Source organism: Cherax quadricarinatus, chromosome 36 (assembly GCF_038502225.1).
Source record: "Cherax quadricarinatus isolate ZL_2023a chromosome 36, ASM3850222v1, whole genome shotgun sequence".
NCBI classification, from domain to species: domain Eukaryota; kingdom Metazoa; phylum Arthropoda; class Malacostraca; order Decapoda; family Parastacidae; genus Cherax; species Cherax quadricarinatus.
This window is the reverse complement of record NC_091327.1, coordinates 27,998,395-28,010,448: the sequence shown is the minus strand read 5'-3', so window position 1 is coordinate 28,010,448 and position 12,054 is coordinate 27,998,395. Positions and strand designations below refer to the sequence as shown.

At 40.3% G+C, this 12,054-nt stretch overlaps 1 protein-coding gene across 3 annotated transcripts in view; it reads left to right on the top strand.

Moving 5' to 3' along the window:
* Nucleotides 1–8,469: 8,469 nt before the first annotated feature.
* The window catches only part of LOC128691399 (alpha-(1,3)-fucosyltransferase C), a 25,696-nt gene continuing 22,111 nt past the window's right edge, over nt 8,470–12,054 (top strand). The window contains exon 1 of one of the 3 annotated variants that reach the window (XM_053780256.2): nt 8,470–8,595. In XM_053780256.2, coding sequence (XP_053636231.1) covers nt 8,588–8,595 — 8 coding nt within the window. In that variant the 5' untranslated portion in view covers nt 8,470–8,587. Of the gene's footprint in view, nt 9,753–12,054 lie in introns of all 3 variants that reach the window. The other 2 variants (XM_053780255.2, XM_053780254.2) reach the window with 2 other exon arrangements.

The window sequence follows — 12,054 nt, the reverse complement described above, 5'->3', positions numbered from 1 at the left end:
TGTACGCCATGTGAGGGAAGTGTGGGGGGTGGGAGGGCCTGGCCGGGTTTAATTGGATATGTTGACGACACCACTGTTCTCATTCGTGAAGGGATGTCAATGGAAGTGTTGGACGAGGTTGTGCAATTATTTGGAAGTGCCACGGGTATGCAGGTAAATAGTGCGAAGTCAAGGTGCATGGGGTTGGGTTCTTGGGTGGGGGGTGTGGGGGAGAGATGTAATGTTGTTAAAGAATGGGCGATGTCTTTAACGATTTGTGGTATTATTTATAAGGATGACATGGTTGCGGCGCGAGAGGAAAACTCGGATAGGTTATTGGAAAGGATCGTGGGGCGTCTAGGTGTTCTGAGACCCCAGCACCTAACTCTTATACAGCGAGTGATAGTCGTAAACATTTTATTGTATAGTAAGATTTGGCATGTTGCAGCTGTGTTCCCAATTACAGGGACAGCGATTGCGGGAATTCTAAGACCCGTGTACAAATTTTTGTGGGGTTCACGTTGTGATTGGTTATGGAGGGAAGTTGTAATGTTACCTGTAAGTCAGGGTGGGTTGGGGTTGATGGATTTGAGACGGAGGGCTAAATGTGTGTTTATTAAATGGGAAGTGTTGCGTGAGGGTGTGAACGCGAGGCAGTTGGGAAGGATACACGACAGGCTGGGTATGTGGTATCGAGGAATGGAGTTGAGGGAATGCGAAATCGTTTTGAGGGCCGTGATGTTGGTTAGGGAGCTGAGAAAGGTTCGTATAAGGGTTTTGTGTAGGTTACTTGTAGGTAGGTGCGTTATCCCAGTTGATAGTTTGTTCCCCATGTATGCGTGGAAGAGTATTTGGTTTAGATTTAGTACAATGAAGTTAAACCCTCGGGCGCGTGAGGTGATGTTTCGTTTTCTGCATGGGATCCATCCGTCTGGCGAGATACTACGAAAGAGACAGGTTTTAGAGGGTGGGGGGTGTGGTATCTGTGGAGGGGATGAGATAGCGTTCCATGTAGTTTACTTTTGTGAAGGGCTAGAGGAGGTTAGGTGCTGGTTAAGTAGGTTGGTACAGAGGGTGGGGGGCCGTGGGGTGTCGGTTCTGCGTGCTTTAAGTCTAGATATGGGTGGTTTAGACGAGGGTGTCATAAGAGCTTTAGATTATATCATGGTAGATTATATATGTATATCGTGGGTGATGAGGGGGAGAGGGGATAGTGAGGAGAGAAGAAAGGTTCTGGCGGTAACGTTCTATCGTACGATGTGTCGTAACAGAGATTTGTATGGGAGGAGGTGGGATCAGGCTTTCTCAGAGGGGTAGAGAATGCTAACGTTAGGGATTCTCGTAAATCTGTGATTGATAATGAGTGAGTGAAGGGGTTTTCATAGGTTGGAGGGAGTCAGGGGGTCACAGCGGGCTCGCCTCCTTTGGGGGGGGTGTCGTGAGAGTGTTGTGAATGTGGGTTTGGAATGGTTTCCTGGTTTTCATTGAGACTTTATGGCATCCAAGTGTGGATGTAGAGCTCAAGGTCTCATTATGTTAGATATAACACTTTTAAGAATGTAGGTATAATATAGTAGATTTTTTTATGAATAATTTTATGTATAATTTTGATAATGTTGAATGATCAGTTATGGAAGGAGAAAAGAGAATATGAATGTGTAAATTCAAGAATTATGTGGATTAAAGTAAAGGTTGGATGCGAGAAGTGGGTCATAATAAGCGTGTATGCACCTGGAGAAGAGAGGAATGCAGAGGAGAGAGAGAGATTTTGGGAGATGCTAAGTGAATGTATAGGAGCCTTTGAACCAAGTGAGAGAGTAATTGTGGTAGGGGACCTGAATGCTAAAGTAGGAGAAACTTTTAGAGAGGGTGTGGTAGGTAAGTTTGGGGTGCCAGGTGTAAATGATAATGGGAGCCTTTGGATTGAACGTTGTATAGAAAGGGGTTTAGTTATAGGTAATACATATTTTAAGAAAAAGAGGATAAATAAGTATACAAGATATGATGTAGGGCAAAATGACAGTAGTTTGTTGGATTATGTATTGGTAGATAAAAGACTGTTGAGTAGACTTCAGGATGTACATGTTTATAGAGGGGCCACAGATATATCAGATCACTTTCTAGTTGTAGCTACACTGAGAGTAAAAGGTAGATGGGATGCAAGGAGAATAGAAGCATCAGGGAAGAGAGAGGTGAAGGTTTATAAACTAAAAGAGGAGGCAGTTAGGGTAAGATATAAACAGCTATTGGAGGATAGATGGGCTAATGAGAGCATAGGCAATGGGGTCGAAGAGGTATGGGATAGGTTTAAAAATGTAGTGTTAGAGTGTTCAGCAGAAGTTTGTGGTTACAGGAAAGTGGGTGCGGGAGGGAAGAGGAGCGATTGATGGAATGATGATGTAAAGAGAGCAGTAAGGGAGAAAAAGTTAGCATATGAGAAGTTTTTACAAAGTAGAAGTGATGCAAGGAGGGAAGAGTATATGGAGAAAAAGAGAGGTTAAGAGAGTGGTGAAGCAATGTAAAAAGAGAGCAAATGAGAGAGTGGGTGAGATGTTATCAACAAGTTTTGTTGAAAATAAGAAAAAGTTTTGGAGTGAGATAAGTTAAGGAAGCCTAGAGAACAAATGGATTTGTCAGTTAAAAATAGGAGAGGAGAGTTATTAAATGGAGAGTTAGAGGTATTGGGAAGATGGAGGGAATATTTTGAGGAATTGTTAAATGTTGATGAAGATAGGGAAGCTGTGATTTCGTGTATAGGGCAAGGAGGAATAGCATCTTGTAGGAGTGAGGAAGAGCCAGTTGTGAGTGTGGGGGAAGTTCGTGAGGCAGTAGGTAAAATGAAAGGGGGTAAGGCAGCCGGGATTGATGGGATAAAGATAGAAATGTTAAAAGCAGGTGGGGATATAGTTTTGGAGTGGTTGGTGCAATTATTTAATAAATGTATGGAAGAGGGTAAGGTACCTAGGGATTGGCAGAGAGCATGCATAGTTCCTTTGTATAAAGGCAAAGGGGACAAAAGAGAGTGCAAAAATTATAGGGGGATAAGTCTGTTGAGTATACCTGGTAAAGTGTATGGTAGAGTTATTACTGAAAGAATTAAGAGTAAGACGGAGAATAGGATAGCAGATGAACAAGGAGGCTTTAGGAAAGGTAGGGGGTGTGTGGACCAGGTGTTTACAGTGAAACATATAAGTGAACAGTATTTAGATAAGGCTAAAGAGGTCTTTGTGGCATTTATGAATTTGGAAAAGGCGTATGACAGGGTGGATAGGGGGGCAATGTGGCAGATGTTGCAGGTGTATGTTGTAGGAGGTAGGTTACTGAAAGCAGTGAAGAGTTTTTACGAGGATAGTGAGGTTCAAGTTAGAGTATGTAGGAAAGAGGGAGATTATTTCCCAGTAAAAGTAGGCCTTAGACAAGGATGTGTGATGTCACCGTGGTTGCTTAATATATTTATAGATGGGGTTGTAAGAGAAGTAAATGCGAGGGTCTTGGCAAGAGGTGTGGAGTTAAAAGATAAAGAATCACACATAAAGTGGGAGTTGTCACAGTTGCTCTTTGCTGATGACACTGTGCTCTTGGGAGATTCTGAAGAGAAGTTGCAGAGATTGGTGGACGAATTTGGTAGGGTGTGCAAAAGAAAAAAATTGAAAGTGAATACAGGAAAGAGTAAGGTTATGAGGATAACAAAAAGATTAGATGATGAAAGATTGGATATCAGATTGGAGGGAGAGAGTATGGAGGAGGTGAATGTATTCAGATATTTGGGAGTGGACGTGTCAGCGGATGGGTCTATGAAAGATGAGGTGAATCATAGAATTGATGAGGGGAAAAGGGTGAGTGGTGCACTTAGGAGTCTGTGGACACAAAGAACTTTGTCCTTGGAGGCAAAGAGGGGAATGTATGAGAGTATAGTTTTACCAACGCTCTTATATGGGTGTGAAGCATGGGTGATGAATGTTGCAGCGAGGAGAAGGCTGGAGGCAGTGGAGATGTCATGTCTGAGGGCAATGTGTGGTGTGAATATAATGCAGAGTATTCGTAGTTTGGAAGTTAGGAGGAGGTGCGGGATTACCAGAACTGTTGTCCAGAGGGCTGAGGAAGGGTTGTTGAGGTGGTTCGGACATGTACAGAGTGTATCAGTCTGTAGTGGAAGGAAGGCGGGGTAGGGATCGGCCTAGGAAAGGTTGGAGGGAGGGGGTAAAGGAGGTTTTGTGTGCGAGGGGCTTGAACTTCCAGCAGGCATGCGTGAGCGTGTTTGATAGGAGTGAATGGAGACAAATGGTTTTTTAATACTTGACGTGCTGTTGGAGTGTGAGCAAAGTAACATTTATGAAGGGATTCAGGGAAACCGGCAGGCCGGACTTGAGTCCTGGAGATGGGAAGTACAGTGCCTGCACTCTGAAGGAGGGGTGTTAATGTTGCAGTTTAAAAACTGTAGTGTAAAGCACCCTTCTGGCAAGACAGTGATGGAGTGAATGATGGTGAAAGTTTTTCTTTTTCGGGCCACCCTGCCTTGGTGGGAATCGGCCAGTGTGATAATAAAAAATAATTTTGATGTGTATCAGTCTTGTATGACATGATTCTTGAGTAATAAGTTCTTTGCGACATGTAGTGTGTTTTAGTTTGTCTTTATGTTACGTGCTGAGTTTTTGCATGATGAGATATACTTAGATACTGTTTTGCTTTGTGCATACAGTGCATCTGATTAATGTGATTTTGTGAAACTTTTTGTGTGTGTGTGTACTCACCTATTTGTGGTTGCAGGGGTCGAGTCTTAGCTCCTGGCCCCGCCTCTTCACCGGTTGCTACTGGGCCCTCTCTCTCCCCGCTCCATGAGCTTTATCAAACCTCGTCTTAAAACTGTGTATGGTTCCTGCCTCCACTACGTCATTTTCTAGGCTATTCCACTGCCTTACAACTCTATGACTGAAGAAATACTTCCTAATATCTCTCTGACTCATTTGTGTCTTCAACTTCCAATTGTGGCCTCTTGTTTCTGTGTCCCCTCCCTGGAACATCCTGTCTTTGTCCACCTTGTCTATTCCACGCAGTATTTTATATGTCGTTATCATGTCTCCCCTGACCCTCCTGTCCTCCAGTGTCGTCAGGCCGATTTCCCTTAATCTTTCTTCATAGGACATTCCCCTTAGCTCTGGAACTAACCTTGTGGCAAACCTTTGTACTTTCTCTAGTTTCTTGACGTGTTTTATCAAATGCGGGTTCCAAACAGGTGCTGCATACTCCAGTATGGGCCTGACATACACGGTGTACAGTGTCTTGAACGATTCCTTACTAAGGTGTCGGAATGCTGTTCTCAGGTTTGCCAGGCGCCCATATGTTGCAGCAGTTATCTGATTGATGTGTGCTTCCGGAGACATGCTCGGTGTTATACTCACCCCAAGATCTTTCTCCATGAGTGAGGTTTGCAGTCTTTGGCCACCTAGCCTATACTCTGTCTGTGGTCTTCTGTGCCCTTCCCCTATCTTCATGACTTTGCATTTGGCAGGATTAAATTCGAGAAGCCATTTGCTGGACCAGGTGTGCAGTCTGTCCAGGTCTCTTTTAAGTCCTGCCTGGTCCTCATCAGATTTAATTCTCCTCATTAACTTCACATCATCTGCAAACAGGGACACTTCTGAGTCTAACCCTTCCATCATGTCGTTCACATATACCAAAAATAGCACTGGTCCTAGGACCGACACCTGTGGGACCCCGCTCGTCACAGGTGTGTGTGTGGGTGTGTGTGTGGGTGTGTGTGTGTGTGTGTGTGTATCCCTTTCTATTGTATTGAGCCTTTGTCATGGGTCAGACGTTATGTAATACTTTATATATGTATGATTCGATTCTTTTTAAAGTTTATAATTATGGTCTGTACCCTGATACCGGTTTGGTGTCAATGCTAACTTCTTGATGTTAAGTTTTAGTCTGTATGGTATACAGACATATCTAGACGGTTTATGTTTTTTCGTATGTTGGTATATGTAAAGCTGTATTGTTAGGGATACGTATGTAGATGTTCTAGTAAGATTATGATGTTAGGTTTTGGTTTTTTGATTAATGCGAAGGATGAGATTTAACTGATATAACTTCTTTGTATATTTTATGTTCAAGTGTATTGAGCCTTTGTCAGATGTCATGTTATATGTACAATTTATATATATGCAAGGTTTTGCATCAATGAATGTGTATATATGTTAATTCATGACCTTGTGACAGTATTTTTTTTAGCTATATTCTTGCCGTAAGTTCTTGTTGTATGTTTTTGCAGCAATAACTTGCCAGCATATAGGTGCAACCCTTTTGTCAGTTAATTTGATTGAGATCCATACTGTTTCTTTATTTTTATGTTAAACTGTATTGGTTTTAAATAAAATATAAAAAAAAAATAAATAAAATATTAATTTCTTTGTTAAGGTTGCAATGTGTGTTCGCATATCATAATATGATTGGAGCAAAGAAAGCCACTATCATGCCAAAGCATTTCGGGGAAACTTAACCTAATACTAAGTCTAGACAGGTGAAAAGTGTACTAGTAGTGGTTAACAATGTTTTGCTGATGGTGGCGCCAACTACTGGCAGCCTTCTGAAGTTTCTCCTTACTATTATTATTATTATTATTATTATTATTATTATTATTATTACTATTATTATTATTATTATTATTATTATTACATTGTAGTATTATTATTAATGTTATAATAATTATTATTATTTTAGTATGTACGTAGTGATGGATCTGTGAATTGGATGTGTGGCTCTAGTTCCTTAAATTAATAATAATAATAATAATAATAATAATAATAATAATAATTATAATACGTATGTATTAATAATAATAATAATAATAATAATAATAATAATAATACGTACGTACTACTACTACCACTACTACTAATACTACTACTACTACTAATAATAAAAATAATAATAATAATAATAATAATAATAATAATAATAATAATAATAATAATATGTTGTCATTTTTAGACATTTTTCGTATTTTTTGTTTTTTTCATATTTTTGTGCCAAATGCTTCAGAATAGAAATTGGTAACGCTCTGGGTGGCTGTATGTTATGTTATTATTATGTTAATCAAGGGGAAGCGCTAAACCCGGAGGATTATACAGCGCCTGGGGGGGATGTGGAAGGCATTCAGGCTTAATTCGGGGAACTGGAGCACAGATCCAATTCCCTAAATCAAGAGCCCCTCACCAACATCAAGGAACCTTCCTTGAAGGGTGGGTGGCTGTAAATACAGCTGCTAGACCACAGCTATCTCAGTGCCGACCAAGTGTCAAAAGGAAGTTGGGGTGTGTTGCTCTGAGTGAACGCAGCAGACCTTGGGCTGCGTAATTTTGTCTTATACTGCATAAATTTCTAACACAATGCCTCCCTCAAAGAGACAGTATTTGCGTACAATCAGCACGAAGCTATTAGAAACTATGAATAACACTAGAGAAACGAAGAAGGCAGCAGCATAGAGTGGCGCAGCTGGCCGTCACCACCACTGCGGCCGCCGCCATCATCACCACCACCACCACTGCGGCCGCCGCCATCACCACCACCACCACCACTGCGGCCGCCGCCACCACCACTGTGGCCGCCGCCACCACCACCACCACTGTGGCCACAGTGATCGTGTCTTCACCTATATATACATCTGTCTTGACCACACCTGTGGTTACATACGTGATAACCTCACCACTAATCATATATAAACACATGCTAGGTGTGGGGTTATGGTGTGGGGAAGATAACAGAGTGGGAAAGTAAAGGGCGGATGCTTTCTGTCGCTGCCGGCGTCGCCAACACTTGCCATATTATTGCCTATTTTATTCATTCTTGAGTATATATCTAGAGTATATATAATCACAGATTATCTATTATAAGTGAATCTGATTTATATAAGATAAAAGATATATTCATATATTCAAAAATGCTTTTTGTGAAAACAATGATTCAATTAAATTCCTGTCGACAATGGATAAAAGATTCAAAGTAATTGTTGAAATTATGATAAGGGAATACATAATTGAGTATATGAGTACTGAGTATTTAGTATTTAGTCTAGGGTGATTAAGTGGCTTTTGAGAAAAGTCTTAAATTGATTTTCAGACAGGGTTACTTTAGTATCTTCTGGTAATGAATTCCATATTTTGGGGCCCTTTAAGTGCATAGAGTTTTTACACAGTGTGATATGGACACGAGGTACATCAAAAAGAGATCTGTGTCTTGTGTTATGGTCATGTGTCCTGTTAAGGTTGATGAGGAGAAGTTTGAGTGGAGGGTTTATATTTGCTTGTATTGTTCAACGCCTACGTATACACTGAACCCTCCCAACTCTCTCACCCCTCCCTGCTACTCTTCACTATCCCTCTTCAACAAAACCAGAATATTCTGCCTCTGTATTCTGAAAACAATAACATTTGTCACTGCCCCTCCTTTCTATCCCATAACCCCCCACCCCTCCCAATGATACTGCCGTTTTATCTGCCAGAGCCTCTGCTGACCACAGGCGTGATCAGTATCATTCCTGCCGCCGTACACTAAACAGGTCTTCCAAAAAAATATTAGAATTCTCGAAATCTGAAAGCTTTTCTGACGTATGTCGAGGTATGTGAAGTAAGCTTAAGTTGTCACCGAGGAGTCTGAAGAGACTGCCGGCTGACGCCATTTTAAATGTCATCTTGGTGCCCCACGAAATTTGAAGAGAATTCTCGCTGCCTGAAAACGTCAGAAGTATACTTTAATGAGGTTTGAGTTCGTAGATATCAGTCTCAAGACAGCTGAAATGAGCGTCTCCTCCTCTAAGATCCTTAAAGTAAGCCCCGACGGCCTCAAAGACTGCCCGAAGGCGCCTGGTGTTCTAGAGCATCTGAAGTGAGTGACCGTTTTTTTTAAAGTGTGTGAAGTGAGTTTCTAGTGCCTCAAGACGTCTGAAAGGAAGCACTTGACGTTCCAAGACATCTGAAGTGAGCGCCCTACTCCTTAGTTTTCTGAAGTGAGAGTTTAATGCACAAAGACATCTGAAATGAGCACTTGATGCCCAAAGACTTTAAAACGAACACTTGTGCAGAAAAGAACGTGAAATGAGTACCTGATGACTTAAGGTGTCAGAGTTGATCGCCTGTTTTCCAGGATGTGCGTAGTGAGCGTCTGACGCTTCAAGAATACTGAAAAGAAAGCGAAATATTCATAAACAAAAACATTGCTTTATATTCAACGTAAAAGCAAAATTAATTATAGAGAGCTTTATAAGACATTTCCAAATCAGGAGTTAAGAAAAACGCAAGAACCCAGAAATTTCACAAGCAGGTGGACACCGGAAGGTTTACATTCACTGGTGTCCTCAGTATGCACAGCAATTTTCAAGATTCTTAAAAAAAACTCATTATTGCTTAGTAATTCTATAATAGTTTGAAGAAGCAGCATTTCACCATGTATCCCAAGGTCATAGGCCGACACCATATCATTTTGTTCATGATTTGTTTGACTCTGACAGTTCTTACGATCTATGGCGGGGTCTCTAGCCCAGCATCATACAGAATAGCCCCAGATTTTCTGGTAGCCAAAATGGTGCGATTTATAGACGAATTTAGAAACGGGAGCACTTTCTTTTCCTACGGGAATTCTACTGAAGATTTTGCTTTGCTTTCACAATCACGTCCTACTGACCCTAGTTACTCATCAGAAATGTCCAAGAAAACTACTGATGGCTGGAAGACGATACTGTTCTGGAACTCATGGTTTGGAGTCCCATGGAAGTGTAGGTAAAACACGCTGATGTCACTAGGCATTTTTCTGATAGATATAATATTTATTAAAAAGGTTACATAGTTATATAAGAAAGCATTAAGGTACTGTATACCCTAACTCAAAATTTCAGAAGCTTAATCCTAAAAATAAGGTTGGTAAATCCTTGCAATAACATTTTCAACATAATGAGGATGGTAAGAGATAAGTAAAGAATTTGTTAATGCTTGTCAAAGAAAAATAAAGCAAAACGCAGAGGAATTAAAAAAAAAGGAAAAAAAAAGAAAAAACTTTCAAAGCATGATGGTAGTCTTCAACTTGGCTAACAGGTAGGAGCCGGAAAACCAGGATAGATATTTGAGGTGTATTTTAAGCTCTTGAAGTTAGAAGATTACTGAATTTTCCAGGAGAACTCTGGTTAATTAAACACCAACTTATTTTTAAACGAACTTACTCAAATTTATTTTTATCCAATACAACTACAGTTTTATTATATACCATTGTCTATGTATACCGAATTCGGTGAGTATTTTACTATATACTAATGAGTTTAAATGTGCAGCAAAAGCACAAAATAAGTTAGACTTAAGAATTTTTAGTCTGTATATTAGACACTTCAATCCTAGACTTGATAACAATGTATCATTAATTCAAATTCAAATTCAAATTCAAAGTTTATTCTCTATAAGGATTACAGTGCTGAGTTTACAGAATTTGGTTATTGTATTGTTTACATGTAGTAAAATAATAATTACAGAGTGTACCACTAGAACACCTAGCATGGCTAGGCATTTCGGGCAGACTTAAATTAAATCTTAAGTTTAAAATATTACAAAATTATGAGGTAAGTTGGTATTATGGCTAAGTGACTAAATACTAGTTTGTGAGTTTAGCAATGTGAATGCTTTTGTTTTGGCACTATACATAGTTTCAGTATTGGAGTATCACAGGCCAACTTATGACTAGTTAAGATTTATTATTTTGAGACTGAGATTGATATTTCTGTTTATGGTCAAATGGGTGAGTGAGTGTAACTGTTAACCACCAGGTGGTACTCGTGTAATTAGTTGACGGGGTGTATCAGGGAGATAAGATGTTTTCTGATGGTAGTTTTGAAGGTGATGAATGTGTCTGCAGTTTTAGAATTTTCAGGTAGGGTGTTCCAGATTTTAGGGCCTTTGACATACATTGAATTTTTGTAAAGGTTTAGTCGGACACGGGGAATGTCATAGAGATGTGTGTGTCTGGTATTGTGCCTGTGGGTTCTGTCGCAACTATCAAGAAAGCGTTTTAGGTCAAGGTTAATATTGGAATTTAAGGTCCTGTAGATGTAGATTGCACAGTCAGTAGTAAGTGTGGATGTACTGAACAGGGAGTAAGTTTAGATCTATAAAGAGTGGGGGGGGGGTGTGTTGCCAGGGATGGGATTTAGTAATTATTCTTACTGCGGCTTTTTGTTGGGTTATTATTGGCTTTAGGTGTGTTGCTGCAGTTGAACCCCAAGCACATATAGCATAGGTGAAGTATGGATATATAAGTGAATGGTATAGTGTAAGAAGGGCAGTTTGCGGCACGTAGTATCGTATCTTGGAGAGGATCCCAACCGTTTTGGATACTTTTTTGGTTATGTGTTGGATATGGGTGCTGAAGTTCAGGTTGTTGTCGAGGTATAGGCCTAGGAATTTGCCCTCATTATGCCTGGCAATTAGAGTGTTGTCGATCTTAATGTTAATATGCGCATCTCCTGCTCTGCTACCAAACATAATGTAGTAGGTTTTGTCAGTGTTAAGCGTAAGTTTATTGGCTGTCATCCAAGTCGATATTTTGATCAGCTCCTCATTAACAATGGTGTTGAGGGTGGCAAGATTAGGGTGAGAGATGACATAAGTCGTGTCGTCAGCAAAGAGAATGGAGTTCAGGTGTTGAGATACGTTTGGAAGATCATTGATGTATATGAGGAAGAGCAGGGGACCAAGGACACTTCCCTGCAGAACTCCAGTATCAAGTGGCTGTGTTGTTGATGCTGTGTCTTTAATGGTGACATACTGATACCTATTAGTAAGGTAAGATTTGAAATATGCAAGCGCATGGCCTCTTATACCATAATGGTCAAGTTTGTGGAGTAGGATGCCGTGGTCTACTGTGTCAAAAGCTTTTCTTAGGTCAATAAAAATTCCTAGTGGATATTCCTTATTTTCCAATGCTGTGTAAAGCAGATCTAGCATTTTTATGATTGCATCGTTAGTGCTTTTATTTTTCCTGAATCCAAATTGGCAGGGGTTGAGTATGTTTTGTGCCGTAATAAATGAATATAGTCTC